Source organism: Xyrauchen texanus, chromosome 2 (assembly GCF_025860055.1).
Source record: "Xyrauchen texanus isolate HMW12.3.18 chromosome 2, RBS_HiC_50CHRs, whole genome shotgun sequence".
Lineage (NCBI taxonomy): Eukaryota > Metazoa > Chordata > Actinopteri > Cypriniformes > Catostomidae > Xyrauchen > Xyrauchen texanus.
In genome coordinates, this window is record NC_068277.1 from 19,105,872 (window position 1) to 19,129,839 (window position 23,968).

The 23,968-nt window shown below is 38.9% G+C and overlaps 1 protein-coding gene across 2 annotated transcripts; it reads left to right on the forward strand.

Moving 5' to 3' along the window:
• Positions 1-14,295: 14,295 nt before the first annotated feature.
• Positions 14,296-21,624, forward strand: LOC127660076 (B-cell lymphoma 6 protein-like). Of its 2 annotated transcripts, none has more exons than XM_052150152.1 (12): positions 14,296-14,411; positions 15,063-15,139; positions 15,323-15,513; positions 15,946-16,179; positions 16,290-16,436; positions 16,604-16,778; positions 17,833-18,044; positions 18,134-18,246; positions 18,367-18,516; positions 18,644-18,774; positions 18,916-19,053; positions 19,896-21,624. In XM_052150152.1, exons 3-12 carry the CDS (start codon positions 15,323-15,325, stop codon positions 20,043-20,045), a joined length of 1,641 nt encoding a protein of 546 aa, XP_052006112.1. In that variant the 5' UTR covers positions 14,296-14,411; positions 15,063-15,139; the 3' UTR covers positions 20,046-21,624. The 2 variants fall into 2 exon arrangements, with proteins under 2 accessions (XP_052006112.1, XP_052006104.1); XM_052150144.1 differs by having other exon boundaries at positions 17,830-18,044; positions 19,896-21,623.
• Positions 21,625-23,968: the final 2,344 nt, after the last annotated feature.

Below are 23,968 nucleotides of genomic sequence, written 5' to 3' on the forward strand. Positions count from 1 at the left end.
GTATTTTCTCAGGAACATATAAAGTCTAAATAGATGAACAAGTTACATAATTTCAGTAGTATACCCAAATAACAATAGCCAAATAATACTGTTCATGTGTTTTACTTGCTATAGATTACTTCCATGTTGCTTCTTCATCAAACAGCAATGTCAAATGTAAATCAAGTCAATCACTGAAATAACAGCACCACCTTGAGAAAGAAATAGCATTTAGAATATGTGATAGTATACTGATAGATCTGATAGTATACTGATAAATCACCAATACTGACACACACACACACACACACACACACACACACACACACACACACACACACACACACACACACACACACACATACATATATATATAATTGCCCCATTTCCCAACAAACAAATCCAAGTTACCCCATCTTCTAATGTTTCTTAGAATCCTAGCCCACAATCCCTCCTCCAATACCAAGTTGAACTCTTTCATTGAAAGCTCCATCCCCCAGACTATGAATTAGCAGGGAGTAATACCCTGATGCCACCTTTTCCAAAATCAGTAATCACCATTCCCAGAGTATCTGCCACTTTAGGAGGGTGTATGCTACTCCCAGAAATAGTACAGAGCAGGTGGCACAGTTGTAAATATCTATAAAACTGAGATCTGGGAATCCCAAAATGTTGAACCAAATTTTCAAAAGATCTCAACACTCCACTCTCATATAGGTCACCGAATGTAGTAACCCCCTCACAATCCACTATGACCAGCAGAATGGGGACTTATTAATACATAATTTTGGGTTCTGCCATATGCTCGAGGCCACATTTATATAAATGTCAGAATTAAAAACTCTGGACACTTTTGTCCATACCGCTTGCAAATGCAAGATAACAGGGTGTAACTTAACTTTTCTGGTTAGTTTGATAGAAAAGTTTGCAATGGCAAAACAGGGGCAAGAACTTGCTGCTCAATACAAAACCAGGGAGGGGCTCTCTCAGGTGGAAGCGACCAATGAGCCAAATGTCTGAGACCTAATGCATAATAATAAAACAAAATCTTGGGTAGGCCTAGCCCACCTTTGCCAATAGGCCTATGCAACTTATTGAAATGTAACATGGTACGCTTACCCTTCCAAATGAAGGACTTTGCTATGCTATCAAATTGCTTGAAATAAGAGAGGGGTACATCTACAGGGAGAGATTGTTGCAGGTAGTTAGATTTTGGAATACAGTTAATTTTAATAACATTAACCTTCCAATCATAGATAAATGTAACGAAGCCCACCTGCCCACATCGCTCGTAAAACATTTAATGGGGTCAAAATTAACTCTAACTAAATCAGACAAATTTGCTGGGAATAAAAATACGTAATGCCATGTCTGGGCCACTGGTAGGTGCCCAGCTGAAAAGCTGTTACTTGACAGTATGCTGTCAGAGCCAGAGTTTTGGATTTAGACCAGTTGACTGAGAACTTAGAAAATAAATTAATAATTCTGTGGAAGCAAGACATAGATCCAGAAGAGTAAGAGATAAATATTAAAATATCATCTGCGTAAAGCAAAAGTTTATGCGCCACACCTCCCAACATCACCCCTGGAAAATCATCCTCCTTTCTTATCGCAGCTGCTAATAGTTCCATGGCAAGACAGAACAATAATGGGGATAGAGGGCAACCCTGCCGGGTGCCCCTATCCAGAGTAAAATAATCTGAAATTAATCCATTTGTTTGTACTGCTGCTAACGGGTGTCTAAGTAACTTAATACATCCAATAAATGTACTCCCAAACCCATACATTTCCAAAATCTTAAAAAGGTAATCCCATTCTACCATTAGGTGCATAAATATTATTAATCAACCGTTGCCCCTAAATTTCTGCTAAAACAAAAATGACTCTTCCAAATGTATCTTTAATCTGTTTGACACATTTGAATTGTAGATGTTCATTTATCAATGTAATGACTCTCCTGCTCTTACTTGAGCCATCACTAAAGAAAACATGTCCACCCCATATCTTCCCAAAATTTCTAGCTTCCTGTGGGGAAAGATGCGTCTTGAAGAAACACTATATAATATTTCTTATATTTAAGAACTGGTGTCCATCCCTCTAAACTCCAACAGTCCATGTACGCCTACGAGAGTCCCCGTGGCAACTTTGCCTTCATATTGCTCAAGTCCGGTGCTTCAATACAAATTTTGTGAGACAGAATTACACAGCAAATAATTGTCTATAAAACAAACTCCAGCCAATAAACGGAATAAACACATAAAATGTGTAGATTCATCCTAGAGGAACCAGTACAAAAAAAGAAGGGGCTGTTCAGTTCTTCAGGCAGTCAAAAGAATGTTCAGTAAGTTGGCCCATTCGGCCAATACATGAGTACATAAAAAACCCAATCACTCCAATGCCCTGCAAGAGATATTCCACTTAAACTCCAGGTCACAAGAGGCATAAGCACCAAAAACATGCAGATTTAACCACAAGCTGTCCCAAAGAAATTATATTACACAAATCAAACTCCAGCCGCTTGGCGGAACTAGCACAAAAAGAGATGAAAAAGGCACCCAACTTCCTCAAACAGTCAAGTGAATGTTCAGTGAGTCAGACCCACTAAACAGCAACATGAAATTCACCAAATGGCTTACTCACTCTATGTATTTTATGAAGGACAGTGCTTGATGTGGGCATTTAAATTCTCTACATCCATCCATAGCATCTATTCTCAGTTTGGCCAGAAACATCCGGGCAAACGCAACTTTCCGTTGATGTAAGAGCCTTTTGCATTCTTTGAATTGATTACGTTTCTCTCTTGTCGAATTCGCAAAGCCTGGGAACAAGAAAATGCTGTAGTTCTTTCAAGAAAGCTTTCCTTTACTCCTCGACTTGCATAACACAAGATCTTTATCAGATGATCTCAGAAATTTGGCCAGAATTGATCGGGGACTCTTTGAGCTAGCTCGATTTCCAGCTTATGTCGAGCAGACTCGGGAAGAGCTCATCTAGGAATTTTACCATATCACGTCCTTCCTCATGCTCTGGAATTCCAATAATTCGGAACTTGTTTTGTCGATTACGAATCTCTAGATAATCTGATAGATAATCACACAAAAATTGTGGGCACCCCTGACCTAGGCTCTCTAATGACCCTATACACTTTTGGTACTAAAGCCATTATAATTATTTGTTTTATTTATTTTTTCAGTTTTGTCTTTTTTGTTTTTACATTACATTTATGCATTTGGCAGACACTTTTATCCAAAGCGACTTACAGTGCAATTATTACAGGGACAATCCCCCCGGAACAACCTGGAGTTAAGTGCCTTGCTCAAGGACACAATGGTGGTGGCTGTGGGGTTAGAACCTGTGACCTTCTGATTAACCTGTGACCTTCCGATTAACAGCCCTGTGCTTTAGCCACTATGCCACCACCACTCCTTTTTTGTTTTGGTTTTGTTTTTGTTTTTTGAGGAATACCAAAAAGGTGTGGGAACAAAATTGCCATGAGGTACAGTGTGTGGAAGGAGATTCTGGGTCACTAAAAACCAGAGGTATGCGTTTAAGGGTTAAGTCATCAACATAATTTAGTTGAATTAGTTCAAATCTATGTACTATAGTAGTTTTAACTCAACTTCAAACTCAATTTCCTAAGGTTTATTTAAAATTTTTTCTTACCGTCACTCATATGTGACAGTTAATAACTGGGCCCTGCAGAGTAGTGTGACACATACATGTTTCTGCAAAAGCCAGTTATGTTACAAGCTGCCAGATTCAAATTGGCTTTTGCTCTAACAGAGGCTACGCTTGTCAAGCATCTATAATTTATATTCACTCAAACAGTTACTCATACAGTGTTTTAAACCACAGAATAATTGTATTTTATATACATACATCCAACTCATCACCAAAGTACCACGATAAAAAGTTTACAGCTCTTATAAACAGTCAATACATCAAACGCAATCTTCCTCCAATGCGTGCTGACATTTGTTTACATAGTAGTTGTCATATGTCAAACAAATAGCTACTCAAGAGTCTTTTCTTAATATACTTATTTTATATAACAAACATTATTATTTGGGCATCTGGTAAGGATGCCCCCTGGCCGCCTCCCTAGGGAGGTGTTTCAGGCAAGTCCAGCTGGGAGGAGGCCTCGGGGAAGACCCAGGACTAGGTGGAGAGATTACATCTCCACACTGGCCTGGGAACGCCTCGGGGTCCCCCAGTCAGAGCTGGTTAATGTGGCTCGGGATAGGGAAGTTTGGGGCCCCCTGCTGGAGCAGCTGCTCCCACTACCCGACTTCGGATAAGCGGTTGAAGATGGATGGATGGATGGATGGATATATAACAAACAGCATATTTGTCACCAATGTACCACAGTGACATTTAACAGCTTGTATATGCACAGCCATCATATCTAAACGCAATCTTCCCATGCACGCAGCCCCGTCTGCTTATTATTAGGTGCAGATTCGGTCTTCATTCACACAAACAGCAACTCAAACAGTCTTTTCAGGCATATATTTCAGGCAGGTTTGTTTTCTTAAACAGACAGCCAGACTATCACAAAAGCACCATGACAACAGTTAAAACTTGTAAACTGCTGATCGAGCATGATTATCCGATACACGAAGCCAAGTCTGTTTACATTAGCGCTTGTCACACACACACACACACACACACACACACACACACACACACACACACACACACACACACACACACACACAATGTCTAAGAAGTCAAACAATGCATATAGTCAAACTGGAGCGCTGATATTATTTGTTCATTTGTTTTTTACAGCTATAAAAATTAAATAAATAAAACAAATACAGTACAGCAGACATAACCCAGTTGTTCACATGTTTACCATTTTATATACAGTATTATGATTTATTTTTTTAGGACAAGAAATATCACATTTAAATAAAAAATAAAAAATACTCATCTACATTCTGCCCCCCTCTACTGGCTGTGCAGTGTCACATGCAAAAATAACTCACTCCAGGGGGTACAGCAGGGGAATTTAGATGCTCATGAAAAGGTTAATCATAGCATATGCAAAGCGAGCAAGTATAAGGACAGTGTAAGGACAGTGAAACTGTTGTACTGTCAATGTAATAGTAGCTGCTTATAGAGCTTAACAGCACTCAAATCAAGTATAATTTGAACATAAAAGTCCATCCTCAAGCTAAACACATGCACCATTCTTCACAATGGTAACCCTTAAAACTTCAGCATAACAGATATTCTTTTTAAATACCAATATAACAGAACATTCAACATTAACAAATCCTCAAATTCTTATCTTGCACAAAAATGCATAAAATAACACTTCCATCCAGTCCCAAAGGCATGCTGGGACTGGATAGAAGTGTTATTTTATGCATTTTTGGAAAATCCCATTTTTGGAAATCCCCCGCCCAGTTATATTGGACTGCTTTATATTAGCTTTATATTCTCAAAGCTAACGTCACAAAATGTATTTATGTAGTCCCAACGCAAATGGATTAAGTAAAAATCAAGTTTTGACAAAATGATCTAAATGTATGTTGCTTTAGTTAATTTTAATTAAGTAAATTGTACAAGCAGCAAATGAGTGTACAAACCTAGAGCCAGGGCCGGCCCGACCCAATAAACAAACTAAACATTTGTTTAGGGCCCCCGCGATTGGTTCGGGGGCCCCCAACACCACCAATTATTTTATTTTCTGCCCATCAATTACTCTAATCACCAAAACACACAACTGTATCAATGAAATGTAGTATGTTTCGTTTCGTATATTTTTCTAAATTTCTTAAACCTAATTTTGGAACTAGGATGGAGTATTTTCAATTTTGTGGGTGCCGATAGAATGATGCACTCTGCTGTTTCCGTTTGTCAACTGCCAGGAGCAGAAGCTAGGTAACAGACATCCAGCCATCATGAAGTGAACGTTCCCACCTGGATCAGAGAAATGCTGTTTTCCCGAATCAGACGATAGTGCATGGCAGAAGCATGGCCTCTTTTAATATTGTTTGCTACTTTTTGTGTGCTGGATTTATTCATCATTACAGTGGAAACAACTTAAAATACTCCATAATTTTTGGGCATACAGAACTGTAAGACATCATTAGAGACTATAAAGGGTCTACTTTTATTTGCGTAAACTCACAATAACAACAAAACCTTGTGCTTTTGTAAAATAAAGAAAATACAGCCGTCTCTGTCTCCACAAGCATATTTCTGAAACACTTCACAAAAATGAACTGAAACTCCGCAAATACTTATCACACAAACATGAAACACATGTCTAAAGAAAGCTTAAAATGTCTTCTTTTAAATAAAACTATTCAAATTTAAAACAATTTAAAATATGTACATTTAAAATATTATCCTCCAATGTAATCTGTATGAAACAAAGCTATATTAGTTGACATACTATTTTATATAAACATGTACATATTTTACTAGTGGGACTGTTTCCAGAATTGCCAGCCAAGATTCAGAGTATTGAAATTGGAAATATGTCCTAATAAGCAAGTTTTAGTTACATTTAAAATGTTGTTTCGGCTAAAGCAGGTATTTAAATTGTATGCTGTGTGATATAAATAAAATATGTAATATGGTATAAAAATAATATGAATTTTTAGATTATATTTTAACTAGCGTTTATGCTGCCTCATTATCATCAACAAAGCTTGTGCTTGCAAATATGTGTTCAGGTTAAATTAGTAAAATACACTTTAAATATGCCCATATTAGAAAATCAGCATATTATAATGATTTCTGAAGGATCATGTGACACTGAAGACTGCAGTAATGATGCTGAAAATTCAGCTTTGATCAAAAATTGCATTTTACAATATTCAAATAGAAAACAGTTGTTTTAAATTGAAAAAATATTTCACAATATCACTGTTTTTGCTGTATTTTGGATCAAATAACAGCCTTGGTGAGCAGAAGAGACTTCTTTTAAAAACATAAAAAATCTTACTACTCTAAACATTTTAAACAGTAGTGTAGGTCTAAAGTTTTTAAGTAAAGTCTTTATGTAAAGAAAATGTATAGTCAGATTACTTGTTTTAACTTAAACTTTATTGTGATCATTAAGTCACCTCACATTCATTCTCTCTCAGTCACATTACTCATTGATAGGCCAAGGGGAGGGCCTTTGTCTCCTCAGGTGTGAATCATATTAATATTCATGATTATCCACGCCTCCTCGCATATGGCCTTTCTAACACTATGTGTCTTATAAAAGTTAAAGGACTATATTGTTTTGTATGAATAAGTGATCAGGATGGTTTTCACATCATTTTGTAGCAAAAAAATCTAGGCTACAATATCCAGTCCTCAAAATCTTGTGGACAAATGTTTAGTATATGGCCTTATTTCAATGACTTACATTTTTAGTTTTTTCAAAAACCAAGCATAAACTTTATTTCCTCAAAAATACAAACATGTACACACATGTTGCTCACATATTATTGTAGCCCAGTTTGTGCTGAATACAATCAGACTTTAGCCATTAATATGCTTTTAAGCAACTGAAAAAAGCACAAATGTCAAGACATTTTTCCGAAAATTCTCTCTCTGAAATGAGAGCTTTATTATTTAGAAAATATCTAATTTCTCTTCTTTTTGGCTGGTTCAGAAACCTGTAAGGCCCCATACACTATTTTTGTTTAAGGCCCCCACAACCCTAGGGCCGGCTCTGCCTAGAGCAAACCTTTCATCCTTTTATTATTCTGTATTTATGATGTATTATGTGTTATGTGGAGTAAGTGATATAATCTTTTGGTCCAATTACTTTTACTGTCACATTTACCATAATAACGCAGCTGTGAGGTATAATTTGATGGAATAGACAAAAACTGGGGGAAACAAATGGAATGGTGTGAATTATATTGATATTGTAAGTCACATTGCAAATGGATGACCTCAATCATCCATTCAATGTGTTTTATTCTAAGTAAGCAACAGATTGTCCATTCTCATTGTTGTCCTGAGAGTAGGCTATCTCTGTCAATTTGAGAAAAGTCAAAAGGTGTAAGATAATTCTTGGAAAGTTGAAATCCTCTCCTCAAACATCAACCAGGGCAGGATTTCTCAAAAGCATCGTATAAGCCTAAGTAGATCGAAGAAACCATTGTTTCAAAATTTACATCATATATAGACATTTTGATCTTGATTTATTTTGTAAACATATTGTAAACTCAATTTTAAAGGAATAGTTCACCCAAAAATGAAAATTCCTTCATCATTACTCACCCTCATACCATCCCATATGTCTATGACTTTCTTTCTTGTGCATAAAGGTAGCATGACAGTATGCGATGTTGCATGACTCCAATGGTTTAATCCACATCTTCAGAAACGATATAAGTGTGCGTGCAAAACAGATCAATATTTAAGACCTTTTTTTAACATAAATCTCCACTATCACCTTTACTTTCACATTCTTCTTCTTATGTTTTTTGGTAATTTGCATTCTTTATGCATATTGCCACCTACTGGCTGGGGCTGGTCAAAGGTGTTGATTTATAGAAAAAAAGGACTTCAATATTGATCTGTTTCTCACCCACACCTATCATATAGCTTCTGAAGACATGAATTTAACCACTGGAGTCATTTGGATTACTTTTAATTTTGCCTTTATGTAATTTTTTGTAGATGCAAAGGCCACCAGAGAGAAAGTCATACACATCTGGGATGGAATGAGGGTGAGTGAATATTAAGATCAAATAAATTTTTGGGTGAACTATTCCTTTAAGTAACATGCTATACCATGATTTTCAGTGTAATACTCATTTATTCCCAGAGGTTTGGCTAAATTCTCTGATTGAAAGGATTTTTTTCCTCTGTAATATGTATGCTTGCTGACAGGGATATGAATAGGGTATTGTTATTTGTGGGGATTTTTCTTAGATCGTTTGCAGATTATTTTTAATGATGCATTAGTTTCTATGAATAGCCATGTAACTCATGACCTAAATGATCTTCCAAATTTTTGCTACAAACAATTAGCAAACATCTTGATAACTTGGCTGCTAAGACATCTAATGATCCTGACCCAGTGTTTTAAGATAGAAACATTGTTCTCTATGTAAGTAGCAAACAATGTTTTGTCTTTGAGCTTTTCTTGGGCTTTGGAATGTTAATCATTTCTGGCTCCTTCATGGTTCATCTTTTTTCAAACGTTTCCTTTCCAACACGCAAGATTCGTCCAACATCTCGTGTTCTAGGAGAGATCCACTTGGATCCTCCTAAACAACTAAAGCACAGATACAGTATATAATGCATGCTTTTGCATCTCATTCTCAACGTATGGTCCTTATTAGTACATCCTAATTTTCTTCATTGTCCATTTTTTATTCATATCCCAAGCGCCTCCTCTACCTTCCTTGAGAAGATAAACAACCCCTTTTTCCCCAATCCTCGCCGGATGAGCTCAAAGCATGTCCTTATATGTCCACATTTCTCGGCTTCAACAGGAAGAGGCAATTTGTGATTTTTTTCTGTAAATATCTAATAGTGGTGCTGTTAATCTTTATAATTTGAGGAAAGTAGTGTTGATGATTCTCGAAGATAAACAGTTTGCAGTATTGCAGATTTATTTATTTTTTCACAGAAAACACAAATTGCCATTTTTGTGAAAAGCCTTAAACTTTTTTATAATCGTCAATTGCACTTCCAGTGACTCAGAATACGTACTAAATTACAGCTTCAAAAACCAATCAGAGAGTATTAGACCTTATATTAACAGCAAGAGCCACATAATTACAATCCAGCAGTTTCAGCCCACTCAAGCTGCACTGCAGGACACCAGCCGAGAAACGCAGCTCTGTGGATCTGATCTGGATAACTGTGCTACTGCCCGTCTGAAAGACTGGATGGTTTCCGCTAATTGGCTGAGCTTGTTTAGTAATGGTCTCACTTTTCCTCGGTCGCCCCCCTCTTCCGTTGCTAGCACAATACCTGGAAGTTGCCTAGACCCACATCTCCCTCTCTGATTTTTTTCTGTTGTTTTTTTCTCTCTTTCTTTTTTCCCTTGCAACAAAGACACAATTGATTCAACTGCCATCAAAACAAACAGGAGCACAAGGAAGGACACACACACGCTCTCAACACCCTTGTCCAAAAGATACTTCCGACTCACATTAACATGCATGATGCATGCTTAAACACAACCAAAGGAAGAATCCTGTATTTGCATAATGACCTCTCAAACAGCTCTTTTATGTTGTTTTGTGAGAGTGATCATTATTAGACTACTTGACATAAACTAGGGGTATAGTCAATTCTTTTTGCTAATATAAGAAATTAATGGAATTTCCAAATTTCAGGAGTCATTTTAATTCTGGCCACCATTCACTTGTATTATATCGATTTAGCTGAGATGTTCTTCTAAAAATCTTAGTTTTGTGTTCAGCAGAAGAAAAAAAGTCATACACATCTGTGATGGCATAAATGTACATTATGAGAGAATTTTAGTTTTTGGGTGAACCATCCCTTTAAAAAAATATTTTAAGATACTTTTGAAAATCTTTGATATCTATTCTTCAATAATTCTATATTACAAATAACATGATCTGATATAGAGTATATACACCGATCAGCCACAACATTAAAACCACCTGCCTAATATTGTGTAGGTCCCCTTCGTGTCCCAAAACAGCACCAACCAATAGTATTCTGAGATGACAGTTGTACAGAGCAGTTATCTGAGTTACCGTAGACTTTGTCAGTTTGAACCAGTCTGACCATTCTTTGTTGACCTCTCTGATCAGCATGGCATTTCCGGGGGCCTGGGTAGCTCAGCAAGTATTGACACTGACTACCACACCTGGAGTCGTGAGTTTGAATCCAGGGTGTGCTGAGTGACTCCAGCCAGATCTCCTAAGCAACCAAATTGGCCCGGTTGCTAGGGAAGGTAGAGTCACATGGGGTAACCTCCTTGTGGTCGCGATTAGTGGTACTTGCTCTCAATAGGGTGCGTGGTAAGTTGTGAGTGGATCGTGGAGAGTAACATGAACCTCCACAAACTGTGAGTGTCCGCGGAGTCATGCACATCGAGCAACGTGATAAGATGCATGGATTGACTGTCTCGGAGGCGGAGGCAACTGAGACTTGGCCTCTGCCACCCAGATTGAGGTGAGTAACCGTGCCACCACAAGGACCTACTAAGTAGTGGGAATTGGGCATTCCAAATTGGGGAGAAAAGGGGGTTAAAAAAACAAATCCCAGGAGATCAGCAGTTACAGAAATTCTCAAACCAGCCCGTCTAGCACCAACAATCATCAATACGATTATCTAATCTGTGGCAGCAGTGCAGTGCATAAAGATACGGGTCAGGAGCTTCAGTTAATGTTCACACCAATCTTCAGAATGGGGTACATTTTTGATCTCAGTGATTTGGGCTGTGGCATGATTTTTGGTGCCAGACGGGATGGTTTGAGGATTTCTGTAACTGCTGATCTCCTGGGATTTTCACACACAACAGTCTCTATAATTTACTCCGAATGGTGCCAAAAACAAAAAACATCCAGTGAGCGGCAGTTCTGTGGACAGAAGTTCACCCCAAAATGAAATTTATGTAATCATTTACACAAAGTTCATTCCAAATTTGCAGCAAACTTGCCGACTGAGGCTATCATTCTGCCAAACATCTTTTATGTTCCATTGAAAAAGTTTTACAGGTTTTGGAACAGCATGAGTTTAAGTAAATTGCGTATATTTTTTGGTGAACTATCCCTTTAACAAGCTAGCTAAGTGGCAAAGAATTTAACAATTTAGCTATTAAGTGTGTGTGGTCAATATATTATTGCATGTGTCTGTGCCGACTAGTGATTTTGCCTGAAAAACCCTCTCCATGAACCACGAGTGAAGAAGATAGGGTAACTTTCCGCTTGTTTTTAAGCTATTGGAGACCTATGGGCCCACATATCCCCTGTCTCATTCTCCTGCCTGCTTTATTGACGGATGTCCTGCGCAGGCGTTTCATCCCTGTCTCTGCCTGTGTGTGTGTGTGTGTGTGTGTGTGTGTTCATTTAATTGTATGCGTCTCACAGGAAGCCTTAAGGGGGGGAGGGGGTGATAGGCTGTGGAGGGGTTGTTCCATAGTTCCTGCACATCTGTACACTGCATTTCTCTAGGTGTCGCTCAGTTGTTTTTCAATCGTGAGAGAGGGATACTACCATATCACTTTTTTTTTAAACTCTCCCATTTCCTTCCCCTCATTGCCCATAACAAGCTTCCAGAAGCACACACACACACACACACACACACACACACACACACACACACACACACACACACACACACACACACACTCCTGTCACAGGAAGCCAGACCGAGGTTTCCAGCAACCCTTGAGAGAGGCAGGTTTGGCCAAATCTGTCCGTACCTGCTGACCTGGCTGCATTCGGCGAGTTTCTTATCTGGGGTGAGAACTAAGGCCATGGCCTTTCTTTCTGAGCCCATGTTCACGTTCAGCCTGGTTCAATCAGTCTTCTTAAAATTATTTAGGAAGTAACTCTCTAGACTCACTTGAGATGGCCTACTTAGATTACTGATGCATCCTTACTGCACTAATCTAACCCTAAGTATTAAAATTTAATGGCATTATTGTCCCACACTGGTTGCGCTACAGACATAAATAGTCACTTTTTCACTATTGAAACAAACAGTTCTGAGCACAGTGAGTAACGGTTCCAGTAGCATTTCCACTTGTGCACAGTATGAAAAGCCTGAATGTTTCAGCACAGTAACTGCCCTCAAGACAGAGAACCATTCTGGTGGAATGGATTTACTGGCGTGGTGACTCTCATCAGGTCCAGGACCCCCAGGGGAAAAAAAATTTGACAGGGAAAAAACGAATATACTGACTGAAAAAAGTAAAAGTGATTATTTTATTCTAACGAGAACCTTAGTTTTGCACACTATGATTTGTACGGTCCTTTGTGACTATTGCTTGTCAGGGTTCAGTATGATCCCTGTGTGATCTTGGGTAAAAGCTACGGCACACTGTGTGACATTATGTCTGACTGTACAATACCTGACTGCAACCAAAACCTTGGTTTCAATCATCCCTATTCACAGCGCTGACTTGGTGTTTTATTTTTGATCTAGCCGTTGTTGGCTCTATGGCCAAAGACACCGGCAGTGGTTAAGATTCAACAAAAAGGCAATTAATTGGCAGTCTGTGAACATGTTGTGTCTTACAACAAGCAATCAAAGACTGCAGATTTTGCCCTTTGACAAGAGACATTTTTACAATCCCTGAAATTAGTCTCAGATGGCAAGTGTGAACCCAGCTTTAGAAATAACAACCAAATCTGCTCATATTTATGCACACTATAATTAGGTATCTTTACATGAACATATTTGTAAAGGTAACATCATATTTAGGGTCTTTGGCATGAAAACGCATGCTTTAAAGTGCAATCTTTGCTTAAGTGAGCAAGGACAAAAAGCTGAACCTACAACCTTTTGATAACTGTGTCTGAGATCTATAACCATTAGTCCACACTTCGTATTTACCTAGCAATGGTTTCTTTCTTTCCTTTTCTTTTTTTTATTAAATGCATTTTGCAGCAATAGAATGCTTAGTTCTTATATAACTTTTTTATTGGTCTCATCTGATATTGTCAAAAGATAAGCTTGTCAAAATATTCTTATGGCACTTACACAAACTTCCTCTGAGACAATTTCCCTGGTCCTGGACAGAGACTGGGTTTGCGCTAGTTTGCTTTGGTTTATTGAACTCCTGGACAGTGTTGACAGGACTTTTGACACTTTGACATACAAATAAGCCCATGGAGGCACACACGCGCGCACACACACACACACACACACACACACACACACACACACACACACACACACACACACACACACACACACACACACACACACACACACACACACACACACACACACACACACTCCCTGAATTCTTCTCATCCATACAAAAATACACTACAAATTTACAATACATACACAACATGGATCAAAAAGCATACAACACACTTTCCTGTCACTGTTCTAATACACAACTATAAATACTGAAACACAGGGGCCTGGAGCCTTTTCCCGCTGAGCTTCCACCGCGTGGGCAGCATGGGGAAGGTGGAGAGGAAGATTTGGGTTTGAGTTTTTGACCTGATCAGAGACCATTCTTCCTTTCCAAGATCCCATACTCAGGCATTATAAGACACACCACACAGCTGGCCTAAGATCAGTGTGTAAAAGCAACTTCTACTAACACAGGAAATAAACACCCTGGCTCTATGGGACTTCCTGCACAGTGTTATAAAGGATAATCACTCTTGGGTCAGACTGGTCAGTTTTTCGGAGATACGGTTGAGTGAGCAAGTTAGACTGTGTGTGCTGGTTTTTTGAGATCAGAAGAGAAGGATAAGGACAGGGTAGCGTGCACGTTCTCGTCCCTGCTGGTCAGGGTGAGTTACAATTGAAATCTTTTTACACATATCTGGATTTTTTGGGGTATTTGCTTGCAGACAATTCTTTTAATTTTAACATAATCAAGCATCTTGTTTTGAAAGGATATATGATTTTATAGCATTTTTTATTATACTTCTCAAATCACAAAGCATATAAAGAACATTGTTGCATCCTAATATTTGACTCAAATAAATAGGTATGAATTATAAATCACTAATTGTGGGAAGAGGCCCTTAGTGTAAGCAAATTGTAGCTGATTGAATGACAACTTGGTAATTTCTTCACTGTTCTTTAAATCTTTCTGCAGTTACTACTTTACTATAATTTAAAATGCATTTACAAGATTATATGTATTTTCAATACAAGATAATATTTTGTATGATTTTTATATTGGTCATATTTGATTTATAATTTTTTTGTTGTTACTAACTAAACTAATGGAATAATCTGGGCTTCACATTTCTATTGTGTGTGACTTGTCACAGTAAGGCAGAATGCTAGTGGTGTAGATTTGGAGTTGTAACAATGAAGCTGGTGTTGTTTGCAAAATAAAATGCTTTGTTTGAAGATGTTTTAAAGTAAAATGAACCATTAAACAAAATGTATGTGGGTTAGATAATGTTTTTTTTAATTTTTTTTTATGGCAGGTACGAGTAGGGAGCTGGCCTCCCCAAACAGAGGAATCATCTGAATCTTATTTTGTCATCTTTCCCAGTGCTGACAGGTAAAGTTCTTATGTTATTCACCATGCTTACTGATGTATAGAAAGCTTTATATTACTCTTCATATAGGTAGACTACATTGTGACTTAATTTGCCTTAATGTGACTTAAACTACTGTAGTTTGCTTTAATAGATTGCTTTAATTTGTAGTACAAAAAAATCTTAAATCAAATAAATAAATGCAGATGGAGGAACAACACGCTGCAGCCGCCCATGTGATGGAGGTAGAAGGCTACATAAAAGAGTTCACCCGCCACTCCAACGATGTATTGCTGAACTTAAATGAACTGAGGCATCGGGACATTCTGACAGATGCCACGCTGCTAGTGGGCACTGCCAAGCTTCGTGCCCATTGCGCTGTGCTCATCGCTTGCAGGTTAGTCAACAGGGAGTGCCAGGATGTAGAGCCATTCACTTTCTCTCACCCTTCCTTGTTTCTTCTTCCCTGTCCCACTCTACACTTTTTCCTGTTTGTGCCAAGATTTGTCTTGGTTTGAAGACAGTTAGGTGGCTCCCTATACACATGAGCTCATGCTTGTGTGGTCAAAACCCTCCTCTTTATATTCTGATTATATTCAGCCCTGTGGCACACAATCTTATGATTGTCTTGCAAGAATATTGTATCAGAGTTGAAACACTTTTTTCTATCTTCTCCTATTCATTCATATTGCAGCCTTTCAAAACTTAATGAGATCTTCCATGGTTTTTATATTTAACAGTTTTTGTTTGTTTGTTTGTTTGTTTATTACATATCAGAATCTTTGTTCCTTTTTCTAACACATAAGTAAACATCTGCATACTTCCACAGTGGATTCTTCTACTCTCTTTTCTCTCGTCGTGTGGCTGGTGCTTGTGGCGAGCGAGGCTTTTCTCTTACCCTTCCAGAGGGGCTGGACGCGGGAAGCGTGTCACTGCTGCTGGACTTCATGTACACCTCCCGCCTCCCTCTCACACCCCATACTGTGTCTGGAGTACTAACCTCCGCCACCTACCTGCAGATGGAGCATGTCGCAGACACCTGCCGAGCATTCATTCAAAACAGGTAAGAGTAGTTCTGAACAACAGAAATGCATGTATTTGAACTGTTCACATATATAGATGTATATAGAGTACATCTGGTAAGACTGACAGAGAGTGTATTTTTCTGTGAAGTGAGAGAGTCAACACGAGTCCCTCCTTAATGGAGCCAACTTTGAGAGTGCCCCTTGGTGGCAGGTCGCCACCTGTGCATCCCATAGTCTTCTCCTCCCCCTCCAGGCCTACAGCTGATGCAGAAGATCCAAGCCCAGACCGGGCCAGGTAAAAGGAGAGAGCAAGTGTGTATGTGTTGAAAAGGAGCTAAAATTAAGGGAAATGTATATGAATGTGTATGTGTGTGCATTTCCACTGTATTACATAAGGTCAATGTCAGGGTCAGATAAAAGTAAGTGTAAAAAAGTCATCCTAACCTCCTACTGTATCTACAGGGTTCCAGGAGAAAGCTGTGCCTCCCTGGATCCAGACACTTGCCTAAAATTAGAAGAGCCTGAGTCCTCTCCTTCAGCTCCTTCCACCCCATTTCTAAACAGTCCTTCCCATTCCAGGGGCCATCCCAACTCACCTGCTGAGTCCAGCAGCTGCAGTCTATCTCCCCAACTAAAGGTGTGTTTGTATATATGTGTGCCTCCAATGCTTAGACACAGTGTGACAAGTTATAGTCTTTGCAACATCAGAAATTTGCTCTCATGTTATATACACAACAAACAATATTAACCTAAAAAATTTGCTTCATGTAGTAACTTAAAAATGAACTGGTTTTAAGTCAACAAATATTATTTTACATCACTGGAGGAACCTGAATACATGAGGTTTCACCAACCAAACAAATTTTAAGTGATAAGGCAGAAATAGCTGTTAAAGGAATAGTTCACCCACAAAATTGAATTTGCTCATCATTTACTCACCCTCATGCCATCTAAGATGTGTATGACTTTTTTCTTCTGCTGAACACAAACTATGACTTTTAGAATATTTCAGCTCTGTAGGTATACATTGCAAGTAAATGGTGACCAAAACGCTGATGCTTGAAAAAGCACATAATGGCAGCATAAAAGTTATCCATAAAACTCTAGTGGTTAAATCTATATATTTTGAAGTGATCAAACTGATTGACTGATTGATAACTTTATTGATCCCCCTAGAGGAAATTCACACATTACAGCAGCAACACAACCCATATCTTTAAAAATGGTTATACCTCAGATTTGTGTGTGAACAGCCAAAATGTAACTCCTATTTCACTACAAATTTTGACATCAGCGGTCTCCTTAGCGATCATGATTTCAAGCTCAATTACACTTCCTAGCACCATCTAGCAATCTGTGCATGTGTCAAGCACTCGATATTTTGGTCACAATTTACCTCCATTGTAAGGACCTACAGAGCTGAAATATTCCTCTAAAAATCTTGGATGGTATTCTGCAGAAAAAATAAAGTTATACACATCTGGGATGGCAGGATGAGTAAATGATGAGAAAATGTTCATATTTGGGTAAACTATCACGTCAAGGTAAATGCAGGTTTCCACATTTTACAGTGAAGCTTTCCATAAATATATACTTGTTCTGTTTGCTTTAAGATAAATCTGCAACGTTTAACTGCGTCTTAATAAACTGCTGTTTATTCAGTCTATTTTAATACCTTATCTTGACAGAAGAGATCTGAAGCTAAGTCTACTCCTGATCCAAAAGCCTGTAACTGGAAGAAGTATAAGTATATTGTCCTCAACCCTCTTTGTGCCACACCTATAAAGGAGGAGGGGCCTGAAGAGAAGCATCAAGCACAAAGCCACTCCCCTTTTGTCAGTGATAGGATGGAAGCCTCATCCATGGCACCCAGTGATGTATGGACAGGGGAGGAGCCTAATAGGTGTGTTGATCTAAACATGTTCATTTCAGATATAGCAAAATAAAAAATGCAATGCTGTGAATTGACTGTGAATCTCCTTTTTTCTTTAGGAAAAGCTTGTCTCATCAATATAACACATCGCAGCCAAAAATATCTTTTACTCCCCATCATGATATTGACCGCAATTTCCAACTGTTGACCGTGTCAGTGACTGAGGACAAAGGTGAATGAGGCATTGCTTACGTTTTCAATGAATACTGCATACGTGCTTGCAAAAAATCCACAAACTGATCTAGATATAAAAAAATATTTCCATCCTTCTAATTTCCTTTTAATTAACAAGGTCTCTGCAGTCCTTTTCTTTGTACACCACTATTGGAAATAGCCAATCAGAGGAGTCATTTGTTAGGCCAACATCCAATCAAGTTTGAGAATCTCTCTACACAGCTCAGTTACTCTGGAAATACTGGCAACACAAAACCTTCCTGCACAGGTGAGGCAATATTTTATGACTCAACAGATAATGTTGATTGTGCAATGCCAGACCACATGTAACCTAGTTCTAACCTCTCTTTAATTCTTTTTTTTTTCTCTTATCCTCTCGCTCTGTCTCACTGTAGGAGACAAGCCTTACCGCTGTAATGTGTGTGGGGCACAGTTCAACCGGCCTGCTAATTTAAAGACCCATTCCCGCATCCATTCTGGAGAGAAGCCCTACCGCTGTGATACCTGCGGAGCCAGATTTGTCCAGGTATGCCTGCAATGTGTTGCAAATACCATTCCAATTTTCAAACATTTCAACTTAAAATGTAACATGTTTCACAAATTGACAAAGTAATAAAGACTGATCATTTGAGGTTGCATGTGGTAATTCTTTTGTTGTGTGTTGTAGGTAGCTCACTTACGTGCTCATGTTCTGATCCACACCGGGGAAAAGCCGTACCCATGTAACACCTGTGGAACTCGTTTCCGCCACCTGCAGACGCTGAAGAGTCACCTGCGTATTCACACTGGAGAAAAGCCTTACAGCGTCAGTACATAAGCAAACACTGAAAATTTGTATTTTGTGGTGAAGTAAATATAGCAGAAATAATTAAGAACTTTATACATTGAATAAGTTAGTTTAAGCGTGAACTCTAGCTTATAAGTAAATATTATTTATGATTTTTTTTTATCATCATGTACAAATCCTAAAGCAGAAAACCATGTCAACTTTATTAGCAATTTCTATTCTCCCCAAATTGGAATGCCCAATTCCAATGCGCTCTAAATCCTCATGGTGGCGTAGTGACTCAATCCGTGTGGCGGAAGACGAACCTCAGTTGCCTCCACATCTGAGACCGTCAACCCGCGCATCTTATCACATGGCTTGTTGAGCACATTACCACTGAGACATAGCATGTGTGTAGGCTTCACACTATTCTCCGTGGCTAACAGACTTCATAACATGCATTAATGGTCTCTGCTGAAGCCTTCTGTGTGTCATGCGGTATATGAATAAGTATGTTAAAAATGCATTCTAGTACACTTTTAAAAGCTTGACTTAATTCAGTGCTACATTGCGTAAGTCAGATGTACAAACAAAGAGTGAGTAAAGCTTATTTTAAACAGAGAATATTGGAAAGTAAGCTTTACTTGGGAATTTCTCATTAAAGCCACCAAGAATTGTATGCAGCCTTTACTTGAAAATAAGGTCTGTTAAATTTACAAGCAATTTAAGCTTGGAGAGTGTTTCCTAGGTTTTTTTTAAGTTAAGGAAGGTTGAAACATTTAAGGATTGACAGTTGAACTGATCATGTTAAAATCTCACTCCGTGCTCTGATTGCTCTCTCTCTCTCTCTCTCTCTCTCTCTCTCTCTCTCTCTCTCACAGTGTGAGAAATGTCACCTGCATTTCCGTCATAAGAGCCAGCTTAGACTTCACCTAAGACAGAAACATGGAGCAATCACCAACACCAAGATCCGTTACAAGGTTCTGGCAGACCCGTACCAACCTGGGCCCACTCTACTACAAGCTTGCTGAAGGCCATTTTTATATATGGGTAGCAGCTACTGTTTATGCTCATTCTTAAAATCAGCAGATAGTTGAAAATCTAAGCTGAGGATTGATAGATCTATAATACAGTATTGTAAAGCCTATTAAGATGTGGAGTGCTGCATTCGAGGAGCTTATGACAATTATATCACATAACACATATAGGACCTTTAAGAATGCAGTACTCCTGCACTAGATGTGCTGACTGTTACCTTGATTATTTGTTAATTAATTAATATTATTATTTATTTTGCTTGGCTGAGAATTCTCTCTGTTTCTCATGTCAAAAAGGACATTTTGTTTAGCCAGTAAACATGTGGCAGGTGAAAGTATGTAATTCTAACATTCAAAAGGGAATGTTAGTGCCACTGGGAAACTTTAACAATACATTTGTTCAGTTGAAGATGAAGTTAAAGATGGTTTGTGGTGGAGTGCACAGTAGTTTAGTAATAGTTTTAGAGAGACATGAGAGCTGAGTAAAGGTAAAATGAGCAGAGCATGGAGCAAGGATGTTGGAGAGATGACAAAGTTAATATAGATGAATAAAGAAAGTGTAATGAGGGAATTAAGCATGTTTGATAAAGATGAGACAAAATGCTTTTTTGTCAAAATGTCATTTTTATATCTATTAATTTGTATTATTATTATTGTTATTTAACCTGTTCAGAGAGAGTGTTCTTTTTTATTTGCTCATGAATGTGACATTTGTGCTATTATTCTGTTTCCTTTTTTATTTTTTAAATAGCAGAATAACCAGAATGGGGCAAACTTAAATATAACCTGGTAGTTGCTTATTTACTGCCAGTTATTCAGTATCTTAATGTACTAATTTAAAAGGCCTGGAGCCTATTTATTTTTTAAGTAATAATAAGAAAATCTCAGAGGATTAGCCTCTTTGTGTTTCCTCAGCTGTCTTTTACTGATAGTTTTGTTTGAGAGATCACATTGTGATGTTTATGGTGATGTTTATGTATGATAGTTTAGGGTCCAAGCAGGTTGAGGACTCTCACTAGCCAAACAAAGATACATGTAAAGAGTGATGATGAGGATAATAATATCAACAATATTGTGTGATGCTCTTTTGCTGGACAAAGACAAGACCTATTTTATATCAATTTAAATTAATTTCTCTTATGCTGGATATGTATTCTTTGAGTGCACGTGTGGATGTGTCTGCTTTCTCATATCATGAAGTGTTTGTCAGAACCTCTTCTATAATCAAATCATCTGTGTGAGTGTCTCTCAAAATAAAAACTGTTTAAACCTAAAATGAGTCATTCAAGGCACTTTATACCTAAAAAGCTTCACTACAAGTACAAATCTCATTCAACGATCTGATTCTTGGAGCCCAGAAAACAAAGAATTCACCTCTTTGCCCTTCCTTCCTCTGATTAGCTCACAATTTAGACCCCATGACTCACCCCAAAGTGTCTCACTTCTCTTCGGGTGGTGCTGAAAAATAAACAATAGAGCAACTGGCACCTGTTTCCGGCCTTAGACAATAAACAGGCACACACACAAATACTACCTGTCTGTCTATATGTGTAGTTCTGAATAAAAGTTTCCTTCATAGTCTTACCTTCACACTGTCTCTTATTTCAGCAATGATCAAACAAACTGCTTTCAGATCAGAGTAAAAGTCTCTCTTGTGCTGACTTGTTTCCTCAGTCTGGTATTGAAGACTCTGTTGACTCCGGCCCCTATTTGTGATCTCCTCCTAGGGGCAGATATGACATCTGTGGAGATCTTTGTATGTAGCTCAGATCTCATATGACATTCTTCCTTCTGTGGAACACAAAAGGACAAAATTGAGAAATTTTTAAATATATTGCCATACAATGAAATTGAATAGGTACAAAGCAAAAAAATAAAAAAATTAATTAAAAGTAGTTTTCTTATAATATTCTACTTCCTAATAACATAAATCAGGTAATTCTGAAATGAAATGAACACACAAGATTAGTCAGGTTAGGCACCATATTTTATTAATTGCTAATAAAAACAAGGCTGTGAGGGGGTCTGTTCAATGGGTTGCACAGTTGTGTACCTTGGTTTTGATAGCTCAGCCGATTAGTTCTTTCCAAAAAGAAAAAAGCTTAAGAAAACAAGGGCTGGGAAAATTAAACATGACAAGTTTTAGACACTACTATCCCATCTCTACTAATTGAAACACCTTGTGTTTCTGGTGAATCCCAGACAGACTGTCATCACTGTGAGGGCATGAGTCTCAAGATGCCTCGCTCGCGAAATCACCCTTGTTCTGAGGGATGATTTAGCCTCATGCACCCTCCCACCCCCCTCGTCTGTGATACCCGAGGATTCACACAAGGAGGCATGGCAGGGCCGCAAGTTCGAGCAGGATAACTTTGAGGTGGTCTTCGTGGCGGCACAAGTCCTGCGAGCCCCTTAACTCTACAAAGCGGCCTTCTGAAAGAGCAGGTGGCCTTGTCTCGTTCAGTGGTTCTGGTTGTTCATGCAATCCGGACACCATCAAAGGGCAGCATTCCGCAAATCTGCCCCATTCTTCCCCGAAGTTCATAACAAACTGTCTAAATCCTGGCGTGCACCCTTCTCGGCGCGCTCGCGCAGCAATGCCATCCTCTCTTATGGGGATCATGGGGAAGAAAACGGTTATGCCCAACTACTTCCTGTGGAGGAGGCAGTAGTGGCACACCTCTGCCCAGCGAGTAACAGGCTGTGGAAATCACGCCCCATACATCCTTTTAAACTGCGTTAACAAACATCCACACATTGGCGGCGATCCAGGTATTTCAAGCCAAGCTCCTCAAGCAAATGGACAAGCACGGCTTCGATCCAGTGATATTCAAAGAGCTCCGCACTGCTACAGACGCTGCATGCCACGAAAGTAACTGTGCAGGCCATCGGCAAGTCAATGGGCATCCTGGCAGTTCTGGATCAACATATATAACTGACCCTCACAGAAATTAGTGATAAGGAAAAAGCCACTCTGGCCACAGTGGGTGCTCCAGTTTCTCCAGCCGGCCTCTTTGGCAGCTCTGTGAATAAGTTTGCTGAGCATTACGTCACGACTCAGCAGCAGTCACAAACTATGAGACACTTTTATATCACAGCCAGTTTGCCCTTACTCTGTTTCGAGCCAGTGCCCGACTTAAAGCCCCACACCCGCTGCCTCACCGGGACCTGCATGCGCCGCAAAAGCACTCCTGACCGGCACAACCCTCTGAAGCGGATAGCAGAGCCTGTGGTTCCCTACAGGTCTGCTCCAAAAAAGGCTTGATTGGAAACGCATAGCACTGTTCCCCATCTCCCCTTTGCTGTTTGTTGGGAAAGGAATATTGTTGTTCAGAATTTTATTAAAAATGTTGTTTTTGTGTTCTGCAGTCAAATAAATGCAATAAAAAATGCAATATATGCAAAAAAATAAAAAATAAAAAATACAGCATTCATTGCAAATGCATGAGATGCTCACACATTCTCAATAAATAGCCCTTTTCCTCTTCAAAGCACACGCATTATGCGCAACCGCTTCCCTATAGTGAGCGATGCATTATATCATACGGTACACAAAAAAATTTGCCCTGTCCCGTCCCATTATGCGAACAATACCCTAACAGGTATATCAGAATGAGTGAAAAGAAACGGTAGAACGTGATTATATGATCCAATTTGCCCGCCGGCCACCTTGTTCCAACAGCGTTCTGTCTTCCACGGTTTTGTCCAAAGATGCACCAGTGTTACGAGCCGAAATACACAATCTCCTCATGAAAAGTGTGATAGAGATAGTGCCAAATTTTAAAGCCCAAAAAAGTTTTTAAGGAAAAAGCCACACTGTTGCCGACTCAGCAGCAGTCACAGGCTATGCTCAAACTGAGTATATTACATCCAGTTCGCTCTTGCTCTGTTTCTAAAAACCCCATACCTGCTGCCTC

Bases quoted from the DNA above. Each gene is read 5' to 3' on its own strand.
- LOC127660076 (XM_052150144.1), top strand. From the start codon at position 15,323: ATGGAGGAACAACACGCTGCAGCCGCCCATGTGATGGAGGTAGAAGGC. The intron at 16,180-16,289 runs GTAAGAGTAGTT...TTTTCTGTGAAG, and splicing joins CGAGCATTCATTCAAAACAG to TGAGAGAGTCAACACGAGTC. The intron at 16,779-17,829 runs GTGTGTTTGTAT...TTATCTTGACAG, and splicing joins GTCTATCTCCCCAACTAAAG to AAGAGATCTGAAGCTAAGTC.